Source organism: Poecilia latipinna, unplaced genomic scaffold (genome assembly GCF_001443285.1).
Source record: "Poecilia latipinna isolate Pla-1442-1.1 unplaced genomic scaffold, P_latipinna-1.0 Scaffold860, whole genome shotgun sequence".
NCBI lineage: Eukaryota > Metazoa > Chordata > Actinopteri > Cyprinodontiformes > Poeciliidae > Poecilia > Poecilia latipinna.
Window position 1 is genome coordinate 234870 of NW_015113476.1, and position 19344 is coordinate 254213.

Consider the following 19344-nt stretch of genomic DNA (forward strand, 5'->3'; position numbering starts at 1 on the left):
AACCGGTCAGCCCGGTCTCAGATAACACAATCCTTCTCCCTCACGGTAAGCCAGACATTGCAGAAAAACACAGTTGATTCCATTTTAATTTTCTCGACTTTCCAACATTTTTTTTCTTTTGTTTTAAAGCCAAAAACAGAAAATGTTTTCGTTTTCACTGCAAAACCACAAAATCTTACCAAGTAATTCTGGACTAGTTTGCACTACAATTATCTTAGTGCACTTGAAATAAGACAAAATAACTTAAAAGTAACTTTTCAGCAAAATATAGGAGCTTGTTTTAAGTCAATAATTTCTTAATATTGATGACAATGTACTACTTCCACAGGTATAATATTTTCCCATGTTATAAGTGAAATAATCTGCCAGAAATTATTAAAAATCATCACTTACCAACTCAATAATTAGCAGAAATGTGTAATTAAAAAACATGCAATTTACTGTGCTAAAGAACCTATAAATAAATAATATTACCTAAAACAAAATGATTACAAACTGACACTTCTAACTCCTAATTGATTGGTTGATACACCATATACTTCATAATCTATATAGTATACCAACTAAAATAATAATAAAAAAAAACAAATATCAAATGTTGATGATAATGATAGTAAAATAATAATAATCAAGTGTATACATTTATTTGTACTAGAAACTAGAGCAAAAATACTTGGTAAGATCCAGTTTTTGCAGTGTTTAATGGTCAGTGTCGTGGGACTGACCCTGCAGCAGCTGGCCGTTCACCCTCCAGGTGATGGTGGGCTCTGGGACGCCGCGGGCCGAGCACTTGATGTGGATATGGGAGCCGATCATACTGAGCTGGCTCTGTGGCTCCAACTCCCACTCTGGAGGCCCTGGGAACACAGTCAGCTCCATGTTATCATAGAGACACCGCACAGAGAGAGACAGTCACCTCTTCACTGTGTGCTATGCAGTATAAAGTAATGCTGTGGTTTTTTATCCAAGGCCTGCAGACATGGACCGACAAAGAAACATTTCTCCCTTGAGTGACTCTGCTCATGATAGAATCAGGTGTAATTCTCACATAAACCCAACACTTAAACAATAACACCTGCTCAGGGTCACTCACAAGGACGTCGCTGTAGATGTCCTCTTTTAAACAAAATCTGAACAGCGGAGCAGCTGTAGTGAAACTATCGTAATCGTGGTTTTTCTGTCTTCTGTGTCATAAGTGGTGCAAAATGATCAAGCATTATAAATCATTACCTTCATTTTTATACCTAATTGTTTTCAATGACCTGCAGTTACAGGGAAAGCAATGTTATTGCCGCTCTCTGTAGATTGGATGAATTAAAGAGTAACTAAACATCAAATCAACTTTTTTCGCAGATAAACTGTATAAATTGGGCTTTACATTCCAAAAACATAAAATCCTACCATGTATTTTTGGTCTAATTTTTAGTGCAAATGTCTAGAATAAGACAAATCTAACATAGAAGTTACTTGTCAGCAGGGAACATAATGCTAATATCTTTATCTCCCTGTGATGTTGTTTGTTGTGAAGCACTTTGGTCAGCTGAGGCTGTTGTAAATATGCTATATAAATACATTTTGACTTGACTTGACGGTATTGGAGAGCTTGTTTAAGTCAATTATTCCTTAATATTGATGACAAAATACTTATTCCATTGGCATAAACAAAAACAAACAACCAAAGGTGGTAGGGCAATAAAAAAGCATTAAAGCTTTTAGTTAAAGCTGCAGTATGTAACTTTTAAAAATAATATAAACTATATAACAATATATTATGAAACATATAATCTGTGAAAAAAATGAAGCTCTTCAGCATCCTCCCGGTGGTCCTACTGCCATCTGCAGAAATGCACCGCTCATTGTCAGAAATGACCAATCAGAGTCAAGAGGAGGGCTCTAGCATTAGCCAGAGCGTAGCACTTGCTCTCTGTTCAGCTCAGACTAGCAAAATTCAAGGGCTAGGGCTAGCTCTGGTTAGTTAGCATGCCTACCGATGACAGTAGATGAACAGTTTTCCTGTAATTATAAGTTGCTTCTCCGCCATTAGCACATTTAGCAGCACATACACAATAATGACTGATGGTGCTAAGAACCTCCTCTACAGTAGCCTGTAGAATTAAAGCTAATCTGTCCATCCACAATAAGTCTTTTGATTTAAAATGCAAACATATCTATAAAATCATAAATGCATTAAACAATGAAAACTAAATAAAATGTCATTGAAGGGCAGAGAACCTTGAACATAAACAAATGATGTGACCATGAAAGCATTTCAACAGCAGTTCAAGTCAATTTGACATCTTCGGGAAGATTTTTTTACTCAATGTAGGGTCATTAGACTCAAATATAAACACACAACTAGGGGGTGCACCGATTGCACCTTTCTGGCTGATAATTGATCTTTCGAAAGTCTGAGCTGCAGATTCAGATTTTGGTTGATACCGATTATTTTGTCTGAATTGTTGCTAAATATAGCAAGAAAGTTTCAGAGTTGGTAACAGTGGGGTGAATATTGTTAACTGCAAACATGCAGACATGACCTGGAGGGCAGGGCTAACAGTCAAACCTCTGTCACTGCAGAGAGAAGAGGACAGTGGCTGACTTTTAGACCTTCGCTGAAGTAGATAAGATCAGTGGCTAAGATCACCCCACTACTAATTGGACATAGGGTCCAGAGCCAACAGAGTCAGAAAGTTTAGGTGAATTTGAAATAAGGACCATTAAACCAGCTGAATGTTAGCTTACTTTGTAGGTTCCGAAACCAGCTCTGATCATGGTTCTGTATCAACATGCACCTGTTTTAACCACATAGATGTAGATTTAAAGTAAAGGTTAATGATGTGACATTGGTGTTTCTTTCTCATGTTGTCCTCTTTGTGCAATACACGAGTATCACTGGGAGCTAAACAAGAAAATAAAAACCACACCTCCAAGCCATATTTAGTGCAATATTTAAAAAATGAGAAGACAAAAGCCATTAGCCATTACTACGCCAAAAAATACTTTGATTAATCTTTTTCTCTTTTCTTTTCTTTTTTTTAATAAATGCTTATTCATACTTCAATAAAGCAGCCTTCTGGATATTTTTGGGTAGCAAACAGAAAGTTTAAATACTTAAAAGATAACTGTTAGTAAATATTACAGTTTGAAAGGTAATTACTGAATGTTAATTCAATAATTTAGGCCTAAGGAAAGACAGGACAGGTTTGTAATCCTAGCCTACAGCACTGCAGGGTCAAAGGAGACCTACATGTTGTAGATTTGATGAGGAAAGGTAAAATTATTTAACCTAATTATTGACTTTTGTTTTTACCTTCAACTGTCACTGTAAAGTAATGGACAGCTTCTCCCAGTGGGTTATTTGCTCTGCACATGTACCTCCCGCTGTCCTCTTGTTGGGCTCTGGGAACGATCAGCAGCTTCCTGTGATTATCCAGCTTTGCTTTAACAGGAAGCTGATCACCGATTTTTATCCACTCCACCTGTGGAGTTGGACTGCAAAAAAAACAGAAGTCGAATTGAAACATAAAACTGCTTTTCAAATGCCCTCACTTTATGCAGTGTTACTCACATTCCTTCCGGAATACACTCTAATTCCAAGTCCTCTCCTTTGACCAGCTGATTCTCTGAACTGCCACCAGAGGGCGTCAGAAGTGAGGGTTTCCTCTCCAGGATTGCATTGGCTGGTGAACAAGTGAGAATATGACAATATCATAGAGTTGTAAAGACAAAAAGACCGAAATTCCCTCCTCTAACTTACCGCTCTCAGACCTGTCACCTCCTCCTGACATGGAAGTTGGATGACACACCAACGCACACACACAACGAGGACAATGTGGGTGAATCATGAAAAGATAAAAAAATAACCCAAGCAACTAAAAACATGCAAATAAATCAGACAAAGTGACATCAAAATGGATTTTTGTGATTGTTGGAGATGAAGAATCAAAGTTTACGTCACAGCATGTGGCTCGGCGACCTACTTGTCTTGACGTTGACAGACATGGCGGTCTTCTGAACGATGGTGCGTATCCTGGGGAAGGCGGCGAAGCAGCAGTAGTCCCTCCGGCTGTCTTTCTCCACCGCGTGTGAGAAGTAGAGGTCTCCGTTGAGGCCGGTGGACACCCGCTCGTCCTGTTCAATGTGCTGGAGGTCTGAGTCCGACAAGGCAGCAGAAATAAAACTCTTACACATCTAAGAAATGTGTAAGAAATTTCTTACTGCATCATTTTAGGCATATAGTGCCATTTTATAGCACAGTCAAGTAACTGTTACCTTCAGTCTTTATAGAAGTTTTTATAGAAATGTTACATATATCACATATAAATTAAAAGAAATTCATAATTTGACGTCTTGAAATTGGGCCTCCGTCTCTTTAAGAAACTCCTGCTCTTTCTGAAACTCCGCCTTCAGGAAGTCATCACAAAATAGCTCCTCTATTAACGCTTTAACAATGTTTTTACCAGCATTTCACTGAGACGTAGCTCCTATTATGAGCTCAGCTGATGTGCATTTACAACAGGTGTTTGCTAATTGTCTCTGGCTAGTCTGAAGGAGCTGAGTGGGTGAAGTTGCTCTGTGAGGTGGGATTTTGGAAACTGCAGGAGGAGGAGCTTCTACCTTGAAGACGGTGCTAGGTCCACACAGGGGTTTTGCAAGGCTCAATGGTTGCCATGAAGATTAAAGGATTTCTCAAACATGGAAGAATTAAGGCAGTACTTCAGGTATGTTTTGATGAGGGAATAACATCATAACATGAGGTATATTCATAATTTTCTTTTACATAATATGTATTTAAAATAGTAAGCGAAAATCACTTTATGCTACTTTCACATGTGGTGTGTTAAAATGTTTTGTTTTTTTCTTTTTTTGGCAGAATTTCTCCTGACACATTTACTGCCTTTGGCAATGTGAAGCTCTAAAATTGGATTTAAAGTCAAATGTTTGAGACTGTGAGTACTGACACATATTCAAATCAGAGATGCTTAAATGGATTACTGCAGCTTAGGGCTGTTTTAAAGCCTATATATACCTCTCATAACGTGATTCAGAGGGTAAAATATTCACCGCACATTTTGATCTATTAATACAGAAGACGGAGAAAGAAATTAGGTGTCACTTACTAATAGTCATCCAGTAGATCTGCAGGGGCGGGATGCCGGTGGGTGGGTCACATTTCAGAATGAAAGGCTGGCCCTCTTCCACCTCCACAGGGTCCAGCTTCTCTTTAGGGAATTTTGGAACGTCTGGAGGAAAAAACACAGCAGAACAAACTGATGAGTTGGTGGAGGAAATGAATTGAAATCGCACCGCAGTTCTGTTTCTGTTTCAGAAGAGGGCAGTAAGATCATTCTGAAAATCAAACAGAGACCCGTATTGCAAGAACTGTACTTCTATGTAACACATTTTCACATTTTGTCACATAACAATTACAAACTTGATGTATTTTATTAACATTTTATGTGACTGGTCAACAAAAAAGCACTGTGACGTTGAAACAATTATGCACTATGTTTTTTTGTTGTTGTTGTTGTTTTCATAACCACAAATCCAACATTGTGGTGTCCATTTGTAATCAACCACCATTTTCCTCTGGTATCCCCTAAGTAAAATCTATTTCACCCATTTGCCTTGGTAACAGGTCTAATGAGTGATCAGAGTCCACCTGTGTGTAACTGATCCTCAGGAAAAATCCAGCTGTGGTTTCTGGTCTCAGAGGTTCATTGGTGAACCAACCAGCATGAAAACTACAGAACACAGCAGAAAGGTCAGGGACTACACAGCCACCATAATGAAGCATGGTGGTGAGGATGCTTTTCACCAGGATACTTCCTAAAAACAGGAAGAAAAATCTGTTAATGGGAGTAGAAGATGTAAAACTGGGATATTACAACAAAGTAAACAAACATACCAGAGATATACTGAAAAGGCATTGTAAATCCTGGCTTAGAGCTTGGGACAAAAAAAGATAGTCAAAAATATCAGTATCCATATGCCCAAAGCTAGTAGAGACATGTCCCTATACACTGCTGGGCTAGTAGGAGATCCTCAAACCAAGCACTTAAAATTTTAATTTGCATAAATTGATGAAAACCATCACTTTTCTTCCACTTAAAAAAGACACATTACTCCTTTTTTACATAAAATCCCAACAAAATACATAGAATTTTATGGTTGTAACATAAGAAAATGTAAGAAAAAAAGATCAAAAGCGTGTGAATATTTTTGCAAGGAACCGTGTTTTGTAAATTAAGTATACAATGGAACACTATAAATCCCTTTCTAGTAGGGGTGCGCCAATAAATGGGACCCGATTTCCTCCAAATTAGGTTTGGAATCATTTCCAGAACATTGTAACATGGCACCCCATATAAACACAAAACGCACACACACACATGCAGCTCGCACGCACGCGCACACACACACACACACACACACACACACACACACACACGCAGACACGAACACAAATGTTGCTCACTGGGTACGATGAACTCAATCTCCTTGGATATGGCCGTCCCCAGTTTGTTTGAAGCGTAACAGCAGTAGGTTCCCTGGTACTCTGTGAGGTTCCCATTGTTGGGGATCACAAAAGTCCCAGAATTCTCCTCTTTCATCAGCCGAGGATCTAGATAAGGGTCAAAATCTTCCCCGTTTTTTTTCCACTGGAATCTGCATAAAGGAAGCATGAAAGTGTCAAAGCCCAAACCGGGAACCCTGGAACGCAACACACTGATGGTGAGCTGTGGTTGTTTGCAATGTGATGGTGTGTTCTTCCCTGCTCTTATGTGAAAAGCTTTGGAAGAGTCGCTTACTCACTTTGGTTCAGGATTCCCTTTAGCCTCACACGTCATGGCGAAGCTCTCGTCGAAAGGAAAGGCGATGAGGGAACTGGGAGCCTGATCTGTGATGGTGGGCAGCTGCTCAACTGGGAAGCGAACAGTAGAGCACACATGGGAATCAAAGACCTTCATCCCATCAAAGAACGTTTTATCTGCTACAGCGCTGCTTCCAAACCTGGTTCATCAAACAAAACTCAACACCTGTCCTGCTGTTCAGAGGAAACTCTCTGCAACAGAGGCATTGTGTTTCATCTGCATCTAAGTAAAAAGGCCAGGTCATTTAACTTGGTATAATCTGAGGCATTTGAACACACAGGTTGGGAAGCAGTACACTAACATGTATGTCTTTCTATTAGTATATTAAAAAGCATTAAATGCAGATGATGAATGCACATATATGACACAGACTGACAGGTGCCCAGTTTGGCGATGCTACAGCATGTTGTAAACGGTCTTTAATGTTCAATGCAGATGCACATTATGTACATTTTTGGAAATGTGATCTGTCTCGCAAATCCTATATTTTTATTTGCAAAAACTGCACAGTATTTTCCATTAGTATATTTTTATTATTGCTATTATCATTACTAGGGATGCTGCCAATTTTGATATCGATCACCAATGAGGCCGATCTTTGCCGATTGCCTGGATTGACTATTTATTTTTTGTGTTAGTTATAAATGACACTATGTGATCTGGCAAAATTAAAAAATTATCTGGTAATAAATTCACCTAATTAATGTGAACATGCATCATACTTGCAGGCACAATACAGCAGCGACTCAGTCAAAAGAACAACTGAAAAACCTGCAACCAGTTAAACAACATGTAACAGTAAGGCTCTCAGTACCATAAATTATACAAGAGTCAAATAAGTCTCCCAATCGCGCTCATAATTCACGCAAAGTATCATGGGGCATAGGAATAAGGTGGATAGAGCTTTGGAACGTGACGTCACCCAGTACGCCTCGCTGCAGCAAACAGAAAGTGGCGGGGACGGACCACTGTCGGTCTCTTACCTTATTTGTAAATGGGGCCATTGCAATCCGGAAGTGAAAGGGGCGCTATTTCCTATACTTCCGTTTTTATTTTCTTTTGAAATCTGTGATATATTTTCACCTTTAGGGGGGAGTTTCACTCTCAGAATGTATTTAAACTTCTCTCTTTTATTTACTTCACGGTAGCTCACAGTTTTTAGCAAATTCTGTAGCTTTCGGTGTACTTCTAAATCTGCTCCTTAGTCGCATCTTTTCGGGCCTGCTACTGCCTCTAGTGGCGTGGGGATGGTAACACAACTAATATAATTACATTACTAAATCAGAATACCACAAAGTCTTTATTATTAACTATTAATTCTGGTATTACTGGCATTATAAAACAACATATTTTTTCATTTTCTTAAGGATATAGAGCTAATTAAATGACAATACCTTTATACATTATAAATAATTTCTATATATCTCCATCAATTATAGGAAGAACAAAAGAAATAAGGAGACATGAAAAACAACATGATCAACTATAATAAAAATACCATTCGCAATTTATACAGAAGAAATTTAATTGAGCAAAAGTCAATAACAAACAAATGAATTAGGTACATAATAATAATAATTCAGGTTGTTACAACCAGGGTTGTTAAACAGATATAAGCAAAAATAATTTTTTTGGTTTTTACAGTGCCATGTATATTATTGAGACTTTTTATTGTAGAGTCTTAGGTATATAAAAAAATAAGATGAAACTATTAAATCTATCAACGTGGAAATTTTGCTTTGACTCTAAAACGATAAATCATATTCATGAATCACATTATTACACGGCCCAGCTGTGGCAACGATACAAAAAAAAGTAGCCTGCAGAAACTTTATGTGTCATACAACGATGGCATGAGGCTACTACTCAAAGTGCCTAGATGGAGTAGTGCTAGCCCTATATTTGTACATAATGCTGTTTCCACATGTGCAGCTCTGCTCAGGAATCTTATGTATAAATGCATGTGTAGATTATCTGTGTCATGCAATAATATAATTGCAATTTTAGTAAATCCTGCTTTTAGTACAGTGAGACTCTTGTCAAGATTATAGAATCATTGGCGTCATCATTTATTTGTGACTCGGTGAATAATATTATGTCATATTTATTTTTATTTTTCTCTTATTTTGCTTGTTTTTACCTTTTTTCTATGGACCTTTTTAGTGTCTGGAATAAAGATATGATTGATTGATATGATTGATTATCAACAATTTGTGAATAGAGCAAAATACTTAGCACGCTATAGATAAATATTATTTAGCTTGGTTAAGAATAATTATTGCACTGTCAATAAATGACGTCTAATAGATGTTCTTAGTTGCCAGAGGAACACAGTAACACCTTCATGAGCTCAGAGGTCCAAACTGATGAAAAATGAGGATGGATGCTCCCTGCTAAAGTATTTCTCCCATCTTCCATGTTCTTTCAGCAAACAGTTGAGACAGAGTTGTTTTTGGTTTCAGAATGACTCGAGGTATTTAAAATTTGCTACAGTTTNTGAACTGATTGTATTTAATTTTAATACATCTGTAATGTACCATTTTAATGAACAATGCCACAGATCAAGCATGTTTTCATTGTGTTTACTCTGTAACATAGTTTAGACTTAGATATTTGATTCTATGCATCAATCAATCAAATTTTATTTGTATAGCACATTTCAGCAGCAAGGCATTTCAAAGTGCTTTACATAAAGAAAATGGCTACTGCAGTGTACGCAGAGCATTACAAGAACAAAGAACGGCTCTCAGTGAGGCTTCAGTCCTATCAACCTTAGTAAAGATCCGTCCAGAAGAATCGGATCGTTCCTGAATGTCATATCAATGTAGACTTTGGTCACAGCGTTGTCCCATATATGCGACACCTCAGTCAACACCTCCACACAATAATTCAGCGCATGAGTGACAACGTTTTTTCATCGCAGATGCAACATGTGTCTCTGTACAGCTAGCTTTGCTAGCAGCACGTCCACATAGCTTACCTTTCTTTAAGCTTTCCTTCCAAATTACGCTAAAAGTTGGACGAAGTTCCCAACGTCTGTGAAAGCGAAGCGCTGCTGTATTTGCATGTCGATTTATGCAGCGGAATTCTATTCCGCTGCATAAATCGTAATAGACAGACATTTTCTCCCGCTCAGAGGAAACCACTGCACATTTCTTGGAGCTCCGCGTGCGAGTAAAGGGGGAGGCGATGGGTGACAACAAATACGCAAGTCACCTTATTGCTTGGATTTTACGGCGCCACCTTAAGTCCCTGAACTTCACATTTTAATGGAAAAAAGAGCAATGCAACTTGGATGTAACGAGTAATGCGACAGTTTTGTAGAAATGTAGTGAAGTACAGATACTTACTGTAAAATGTAGTGGAGTAAAAGTAGAAAGTATCCATTATTAAATCTACTTAAGTACAGATACACGAAAATTGTACTTAAGTACAGTAACGAAGTACTTGTACTTCGTTACTTTCCACCACTGGTGATCAGATTCCTTATCGTCTTCATCTCCACTGTCACTACTTCTCTGTATGGCCAGCCATTGGCCAGTCAAGTATGAAACTTTATTACTTAATGACAACAATGAACTTCAAGTTAAGAACTAAAATATGTCAATTTATTTATAGTCAAAATACTTGCTGGAAATGGTGTATATTGTAGATCTACAGTCAGAATATTGATATCAATACCTGTTAAAATATTGCCACTGATGCATGACATCTTTAGTGGACAGGTGATCAGTTGTAATTTTCTCCAAATATAAAGTTATTTGGAAAATACATCACTAAACATAATATGGTCATAAGTATTCAGACCCTTTGCTGTGACCTCATATTTAACTCACATGCTTTACATTTTTTCTGATGCTCCTTGAAATTGTTGTAGCTCCTTCATTGGAGTCCAGCTGTTTTAATTAAACTGATTGGACTTGATTATGAAAGGCACACACCTGTCTACATAAGACCTCACAGCTCACACTGCAGGTCAGAGCAAATAAGAATAATGAAGTGGAAGAAACTGCCCAACAAGCTCAGAGACAAAATTGTGGCAAGGCACAAATCTGGCCAAGGTTACAGAAGAATTTCTGGAGCACTTGAGGTTCCTAAGAGCACAGTGGCCTCCACAATCCTTACATGGAAGAAGCTTCAATCAATTTCCAGTACAACCAAACAAATCAGTTGAACAATAACATCCAAACGATTCGGCAAGCTGAAGTTCCAAGGAGCTTTTTCCTCCACCGCTCAGTGGAATATAAAACAGGTTACAAATGGATTACAAACATGAAATATGAAATAAAGGGAAAATCTTCCTCAAGTAACTTTTGCCTGCATCTTAACAGAGACATATGTTAAATATACCTATAAAGTGTATACCTGTGTTTACACTTATCTTACTTGCTACAATGTTAATTGCAAATATGTCATCAAAAGGTTCCACCTTTTCTTATATAAATCAGTGGACATGTTTAGCTTTGCTGTTATTTTCTCCATTGTATAAACATTCACTACTCTCTCTTTCAATTGATTTATAGTAGGGGGTAAAGTTTTATACCAACATACTGTTATTTTTTGGGCTACGAGTACAAGGATTCCAAACAAGGACCGTTTTTCTTTACTTAAATTACTTGGGGGTACTCCCAGAACAAAGACAATGGGTTCCATTCAATATAAATGTGTAAAATATTTGAAATTTCCTCTCTAATTCCCTCCCAGAACTTTTTAAACTTTGGACAATTCCAAAAGATATACGTGTGATTTCCAATTAGTCCACACTGTCTCCAGCACAAATCTGATTTAGCCTGATCAAATTTTGAAATCATACAAGGTGTTTTGAAATATCTGACGATTATTTTCCAATAAAATTCTTTCCATGTTGGGCTGTTAGTCAGTTTATGTCCATTTACACACACTTGTTCCCACTCTTCATCTTCAATCACAACATTCATTTCTAGTTCCCACCTTTCCTTTATCCCAGAAGGCCCCTCCGACAGACATGACTGCAAACATTTGTATAAATTTTACACAGTTTTATTCTTTGGTGATCTTAATGAAGAATAATTATAAATCAGTAGGTCATGATTTAAGAAGAGACCGTTCAGTATGTGACATCAGGTAACTTCTCAACTGCAAATATCTGTAAAAATCAGATGTAGTCAACCCATACTTCTCCTTAATCTGACTAAATGATTTCAGAATCTCCCCTTCAAACAAGCCATCACTAAAAATTAAATTCTTGTTTTGCCAGATTCAAAATCCTGAATCTTGTTGCCCTGGTAAAAAGTCTATTATATCCAATATTTTTAAAGCCCTAGATATAGATTGAGGAGCTTTCATATATTTTTAAATCATGCTTAAAGTCTTTTGTGCGCAAAAGAAGTCTATTCTGGAATGGCTCTTGTGAACCTTTGAGAAGTGAGTATAATATCTGACCTTTGGGTGTTTTGCACGCCATATTTCAACAAGCCCCATCTCCTCTAGTAGATTCTTCAGCACCTTTGTTTTTGATAATTGATATTTTTGTTCTAATGGAAATTTGTCCATGTAATGGTTCAAGACACAATTAAAGTCTCCACCTAAAACAATCATTCCTTTTGAATATCCCACTAAAATTTGGGCTAGCTCTTTAAAAAAACCTGGATTATCCTCATTTGGGGCGTAAACATTCATAATTGTTAGAGTGGTTTCTCCAACCGGACCAACAACCATTATCCAGCGGCCTTCTTTATCCTTGCTACAAAGCATAAAGATTTATGACATAGTATTGCCACTCCCCTTTTTTTATAGTTTTCATAGGATGCACTAAATATCTGTCCCACCAACTCTCTCTTTAATTTAGCATGTTCTGTCTCATTTAAATGAGTTTCTTGCAAAAGCCCAATTGTACAATTCAACCTTTTTAATTGTGTTAGGATTTTTTTCCTTTTGATAACGTGATTTACTCCATTAATATTGTAACAATTTTCAAAGTCGTCATAATTATGTGAAAACAAAAAATATTTTACTTCCCTTCAATAGTATGTTGATATCTGTGCAAATATATTTAACAATCAAAATCAACTCGCCAAGAAACAATGAACAAAATGAACAAGAAATCAGATCATCTTCATAGAACTTACAATTATTCCATGTGCTGCCCTCTTGGAAAACACAGGCAGCACACTCCTGATGTAAAATGGACAGGGAGGGTGATCTCCCTGGGTGGAGTACACAGTGTCTCCTATTCTGCTGCGCTAAATGCCCAGTTAAAAAAGGAAAAAAATAAAATAAAATAAAGCACTCACTGCGTACACGCCAACCGATAGTCTAGAAATATTAATATATATTATACCTGCATGTCCTTATTTATATTCTTAGATGTTCCACCTTTGGTTACAATAACGGCTAAACTGGGGCAGAGCCAGGTAAACATTACCATCTCAACCCTCCTTGTGTTGATCCACCGAGTTTAATATGGCCCTGATGTCCAGACTCGGATCAGCCTTCTCACGTCTCCCCCGGGTCTGCCAATTGTTGCGTAGCAATTCTCTCTCCAAAATGTCCCGCTCATCCACCTCTACAGGGATCCCGAGTTCCTTCAGAGTGGATTGGGCCTCCCGTAAAGAGGAGAAGGTCTTGACACCCTTATCCAAAAACAGTCTAAGTTGAGCCGGATATGGTGATTGTGCCTTGATGATGCGCTCCTTCAGGTTTTTAGTCACTTAAGGCACTTGTTTTCTTTTTCTCTGCACTTCGGTGGAGTAGTCCTGGTCAAAATAAACTTTGTTCCCCCGAAACTCCACGTCCCGTTGCTTCCACGCATGCTGTAGTACCATCTGTTTAACGTTGAAATCCAAAAAGCGAACTATTATGGATCTCGGTGGTGTTGCTGGTTTCGGCTTCGGAGCTGTAACTCTGTGAGCTCTCTCAATGCAAATGTCCGTGCCTTCAGGCAGCTTCAGCGCAGATTTTAAAAAATCTGTAATAAACAGGATCATCTCTTTTCCTTCTGAGTCTTCTTTTATCCCATACACTCTTATATTGTTCCTGCGCATCCTGTTCTCTATATCATCCAATTTAGCAGTTAATCTGGCATCTTTTTTGAGTAAGTAAGCCAACACCCTTTCTTGCTGTATGCCTCGATCCTCTGTGTTACTCTCTCTTCCGCTGTGTTCAGTCTCTCCTCCAGTGTGTCAATTCTCTTTTATTTCTCCAATTGACGCCTCCATCCGAGTTTGAGACTCTAAAATGTCTTGTTGAGCAACTCCAGACTCTTCTCGAAATTTGCGGAGCTCTGTTAGCATTAACATTTCACTCCCGGTGTCGTTCTGAGCTAAGCTAGCATTTAGCATTAGCTGTTTTTGTGTCATCTTCGTATCATCGCCTTTCCCCATCCTCGGTTCTCTTCTTGTAGTCTTCTGTGACGAAGTCATTATAATAGTGTTTTCTGGATATATAGGTGGATTTATATTCTTACAGCAGGCAAATTAAGAGTTATTTCAGTCAGAGCGCAGTCTGCAAGCGTCTTTACTCGAGGACCTCGCTGCAGCAAACAGAAAGGGGCGGGGACGGACCACTGTCAGTTTCTTACCTTATTTGGAAATGGGGCCATTGCAATCCGGAAGTGAAGGGGTCGCCATTTCCTATACTTCCGTTTTTATTTTCTTTTGAAATCTGTGATATATTGTCACCTTTAGGAAGGAGTTTCACTCTCAGAATGTATTTGAACTTCTCTCTTTTATTTACTTCACGGCAGCTCACAGTTTTTAGCTAATTCTGTAGCTTTCGGTGTACTTCTAAATCCGCTCTTTAGTCGCATCTTTTCGGGCCTGAGGAGGTCCTAAGATGGCGGAGTGAGAGGTGTTGATTTTGCAGGCTGTGGCTTGTAGTTACTGTTTAGCCTTGATTTATCATTCATTTTGGTGCTTTAGCCCCGTTGTCAAAATTTTTTTAGGTTTTTTATTTCCTTCTAACAATTTTTTGTGACTTTTTTAGGTTTTTTTGTTGTTCTTTTGATGTCTCGGTGCTAAGGTTCGGAAACTAGCATGTCTGAACACGATTACAATCGGTCCGCTCTTCTAGAGGCTTGTGATGAAGACATTATTGAAGAAATTGAGATGGTCGGGGCCACTTCTGAGCCTTCTTGTAAAGAACAGAAAGTGAACTGGGATCACACGCCTATTAAGAACAAAAACAAGAAGAAGATGAAGCTGCATGAGCCTGAATGTAAGGATGACACAGCTAACGCCATTCTTCGTGTGTTAGAAGAACTTAGCAATAAGATCGACAACCAGACTGAAATTCTGAAAAGCATCGATAAACGTGTTGAAGCTAACACTATTGCCATTGATGCAAACAAGAAGGCCATATCAGATCTACAAGTTACAGTTGACCGCCTCAAAAAAGAAAACACAGCGTTGAGGATTTCCTGTGATGACCATGCTCGGTACAAGAGGCGCTGGAACCTAAGAGTGACCAGACTGCCCGAGAAAGACGATGAAAACCTTCGGGAATCCATCATCGGGATCCTTACTAGGATCATTCCTGTCTCCGTGGAGCGGCTGCATGACACAGTTGACACCGTTCACTGATTGGGAAAAAAAGCTGGTTCCTTGTCGGATAACAACCGTCCTAGAGCCGTCATCATTCAGTTCGGAATGCGAACCATGCGGGATGAGGTCTGGAAGAAATCCAAAGATGCTAAAGTCTGCAAAGAAAAGCACATCAGCTTCAAGGAGGACTTCTCTAAGGAGGACAGACTAGCCCGGGCAAAGCTGTGGCCCCTGGTTCAGGAAGCCAGGAGCAGAGGCAAACGCGCATACCTGAAGGAAGGCTTCGCCCTGATCGATAACCGAAGAGTGGACCCTGACTAATCTCGCATTATATTTACCCAGTGGCAAAATTTTTGCATAAAAGATTTAAATTTGATTTAACATGCTGTGCCTTTTGTGAATGTCCAGAAGAATCACTTAATCACCTATTTCTTTCTTGTCCCTTTTCCTCTAAACTATGGGGTGATATTAAAAGGTGGCTGTCCCTTAAAATTGATAACATTCCTGAGATTAACATCAGCCATGTTTTATACTATGTTGATGGTCTTGATAGTAAAATATCTGATATGGTCAAAATTGTTTTTTTGCTTGTTAAATATATACACTGCTGTAAATGGAGAGGTTCTAACCTGGTTTTGTTTTCTTTCTTAACCAATTTAAATTGTATTTCACCTCATTGAAACTTTTGAAGTCTGTTTATGCAAAAAAAAGTAACCGCAAGTATCTCTGCTCTTCTTTTGTTTTAATTTCTCTTGCCTTTTATTTCTTTTGCCTTAATGTCATTATCTTTATTTTTTAGCCCCACGTCTTGTTTATTCTTTTATGTAACTAGGCTGCAATGTTCTTTGTACCTCTACGAGTCTTTGTATACTGTTTATCATTTAATAAAAAAAAATAAAAAAAAATATTTTCGGGCCTGCTACTGCCTCTAGTGGCGTGGGGGTGGTAACACAACCAATATAATTACATTACTAAATCAGAATACCACAAAGTCTTTATTATTTACTATTAATTCTGGCAATACTGGCATTATAAAACAACATTTTTTATTTTCTTAAGGATGTAGAGCTAATTAAATGACAAACAATACCTTTATACATTATAAATAATTTCTATATATCTCCATCAATTATAGGAAGAACAAAAGAAATAAGGAGACATGAAAAACGACATGATCAACTATAATAAAAATACCATTTGCAATGTATACGTAAGAAATTTAATTGAGCAAAAGTCAATAACAAACAAATGAATTACAGAAGAATAACAATCCAGGTTATTACAACCAGGGTTGTTAAACAGATATAAGCAAAAATTAATTTTTTGGTTTTTACAGTGCCATGTATATTATTGAGACTTTTTATTGGTGAGTCTTATATATATATAAAAAATAAGATGAAACTAATCTATCAATGAGGAAATTTTCCTTTGACTCTAAAACGATAAATCATATTCATGAATCACATTATTACATGGCCCATCTGTGGCGACGATACAAAAAAAGTAACCTGCAGAAACTTTATGTGTCCTACAATGATGGCATGAAGCTACTACTCAAAGTGCCTAGATGGAGTAGTGCTAGCCCTATATTTGTACATAATGCCGTTTCCACATGTGTAGCTGTGCTCAGGAATCTTATGTATAACATGTGTAGATTATCTGCGTCATGCAATAATATAATTGCAATTTTAGTAAATCTTGCTTTTAGTACTGTGAGATTCTCTTCAAGATCATGGAATCATTGGTGTCAATTTATTTGTGACTCGGTGAATAATATGCTATGTTTATTTGTATTTTTCTCTTATTTTGCTTGTTTTTACCTTTTTTCTATGGACCTTTTTAGTGTCTGGAATAAAAATATGATTGATTGATATGATTATCAAGAATTTGTGAATAAAGCCAAATACTTAGCACGCTATAGGTAAATATTATTTAGTTTGGTTAAGAATAATTATTGCACTGTCAATAAATTACATCTAATAGATGTTCTTAGTTGCCAGAGGAACACAGTAACGCCTTCATGAGCTCAGAGGTCCAAGCTGATGAAAAATGAGGATGGATGCTCCCTGCTAAAGTATTCCTGCCATCCTCCATGTTCTTTCAGCAAACAGTTGAGACGGAGTTGTTTTTGGTTTCAGAATGACGAGGTATTTAAAATTTGCCACAGTTTCAACAGATTGGCCATCAAATGAAACTGAAATCACTTTCAGTTCTTGTTTATCTCATTTAATGAGCTCTACTTCCTTAAGAAAATGAAAAGGTATGTTCTTTTGTGAGGGAATTTATCTTTTACGGTGCCAGTAATGCCAGAATTAATAGTAAATAATAAAGACTTTGTGGTATTCTGATTTAGTAATGTAATTATATTGGTTGTGTTACCACCCCCACGCCACTAGAGGCAGTAGCAGGCCCAAAAAGATGTGACTAAGGAGCAGATTTAGAAGTACACCGAAAGCTACAGAATTTGCTAAAAACTGTGAGCTGCCGTGAAGTAAATAAAAGAGAGAAGTTCAAATACATTCTGAGAGTGAAACTCCTTCCTAAAGGTGAAAATATGTCACAGATTTCAAAAGAAAATAAAAAAGGAAGTATAGGAAATAGCACCCCCTTCACTTCCGGATTGGAATGGCCCCATTTCCAAATAAGGTAAGAGACTGACAGTGGTCCGTCCCCGCCCCTTTCTGTTTGCTGCAGAGAGGTGTACTTGCTTTACTCAGGCATACCGGAAGCGGAAGCCCCCTGGCTACATTTTTAACAGCAAAAACTGGTTTGTTTCCAATACTACAAAGTGCTTATTAAATATGTTTTTATTTGAAGATAATTAGACATAATTTATTCCACTTGTTAATTTGTCATTTCTCTTTCATACATTTTGTTCATTGTTAGCTTTCAGGGCCCTGTGATGAACTGGTGACCTGTATAAGTGAAGCCCACTTAACCACCCTGCAAGGATAAGTGTGTTAGATAATGTATGGATGGATAGCTTTTAAGGTAGTTTGTCTCCCTTAAGTCCACACTTAAACCACACTTCATAGTTAATACCAGCATCAACTGATTTAATGAAATTACTGATTTTTTTTTCTACTTCTAACATACAGGGGAAAGAATGCCTGGTCAAAATCATCATCACACTAGTTCTGATGACACCTGTGGCAGGGTTCTCTTGTGACTTGGACAAACAAAAAATGACTGCCCAAGGCCAGAGATCACTTTANCTCCTTCCTAAAGGTGAAAATATATAACAGATTTCAAAAGAAAATAAAAACGGAAGTATAGGAAATAGCGCCCCCTTCACTTCCGGATTGCAATGGCCCAATTTCCAAATAAGGTAAGAGACTGACAGTGGTCGTCCCCGCCCCTTTCTATTTGCTGCAGCGAGGTCCTTCTCGACGTCACTGCTGTAGACGGAGGGATATCAGCGCCATCTTTGGGGTCCATAAACATAACCGACAAAAACAACATTCTCGCAGATTTTTTTAAACCAAGTTATTTAAAATAATTTAGCTATGGTACGAACTTGCTGCATTATTGAATGTAATGTCTGATCACACGACTGAAATGGTAAAAAGATGGAAAACGGACTTTCGTTTCACTATTTAAGCTAGCTTAGAAAACGAATGTCCTGGGTATCAGCGATGAGACGTCCTGATATTACGTTCTCCAACATCCCCAGATACCTACAATTTGCTCCAGACATTTCCATTCTGGTGAGTGTCTAAATTTGCTTTGTTGGTGTTGTGTCATATTTTTCGCTATGATTTTGTCTGAGTGTACTCATGTTCAGTTCATGTTGTGTTCATTTAAGTGGGTCAACCTTGTTTAGGTCGGGCTTGTATTGTTTATGTAGCATAGTCCAAGTTTTGTCAGTGGACATCGAGGTTCTTACATTATTGTGAAGTAAACCATTTAAGTTTTTTAGTGTTATCAAATTTACAGCATTAATACTGATG

General features: G+C 37.8%; 1 protein-coding gene across 3 annotated transcripts in view; it reads right to left on the reverse strand.

Annotated features, from left to right (window-relative positions):
- Window positions 1–693: 693 nt before the first annotated feature.
- Window positions 694–19344, reverse strand: part of LOC106956962 (neural cell adhesion molecule L1-like protein) — a 53204-nt gene continuing 34553 nt past the window's right edge. For 2 of the 3 annotated variants that reach the window (XM_015048104.1, XM_015048103.1), the window contains 8 exons: window positions 6817–6925; window positions 6479–6669; window positions 5121–5243; window positions 3981–4151; window positions 3758–3781; window positions 3569–3680; window positions 3311–3492; window positions 694–857 (listed from right to left, as the gene is read on the reverse strand). In XM_015048104.1, the coding sequence (XP_014903590.1) occupies window positions 700–857; window positions 3311–3492; window positions 3569–3680; window positions 3758–3781; window positions 3981–4151; window positions 5121–5243; window positions 6479–6669; window positions 6817–6925 (1070 nt within the window). In that variant the 3' untranslated portion in view covers window positions 694–699. The remainder of the gene's footprint in view (window positions 858–3310; window positions 3493–3568; window positions 3681–3757; window positions 3782–3980; window positions 4152–5120; window positions 5244–6478; window positions 6670–6816; window positions 6926–19344) is intronic. The other variant, XM_015048106.1, reaches the window with a different exon arrangement.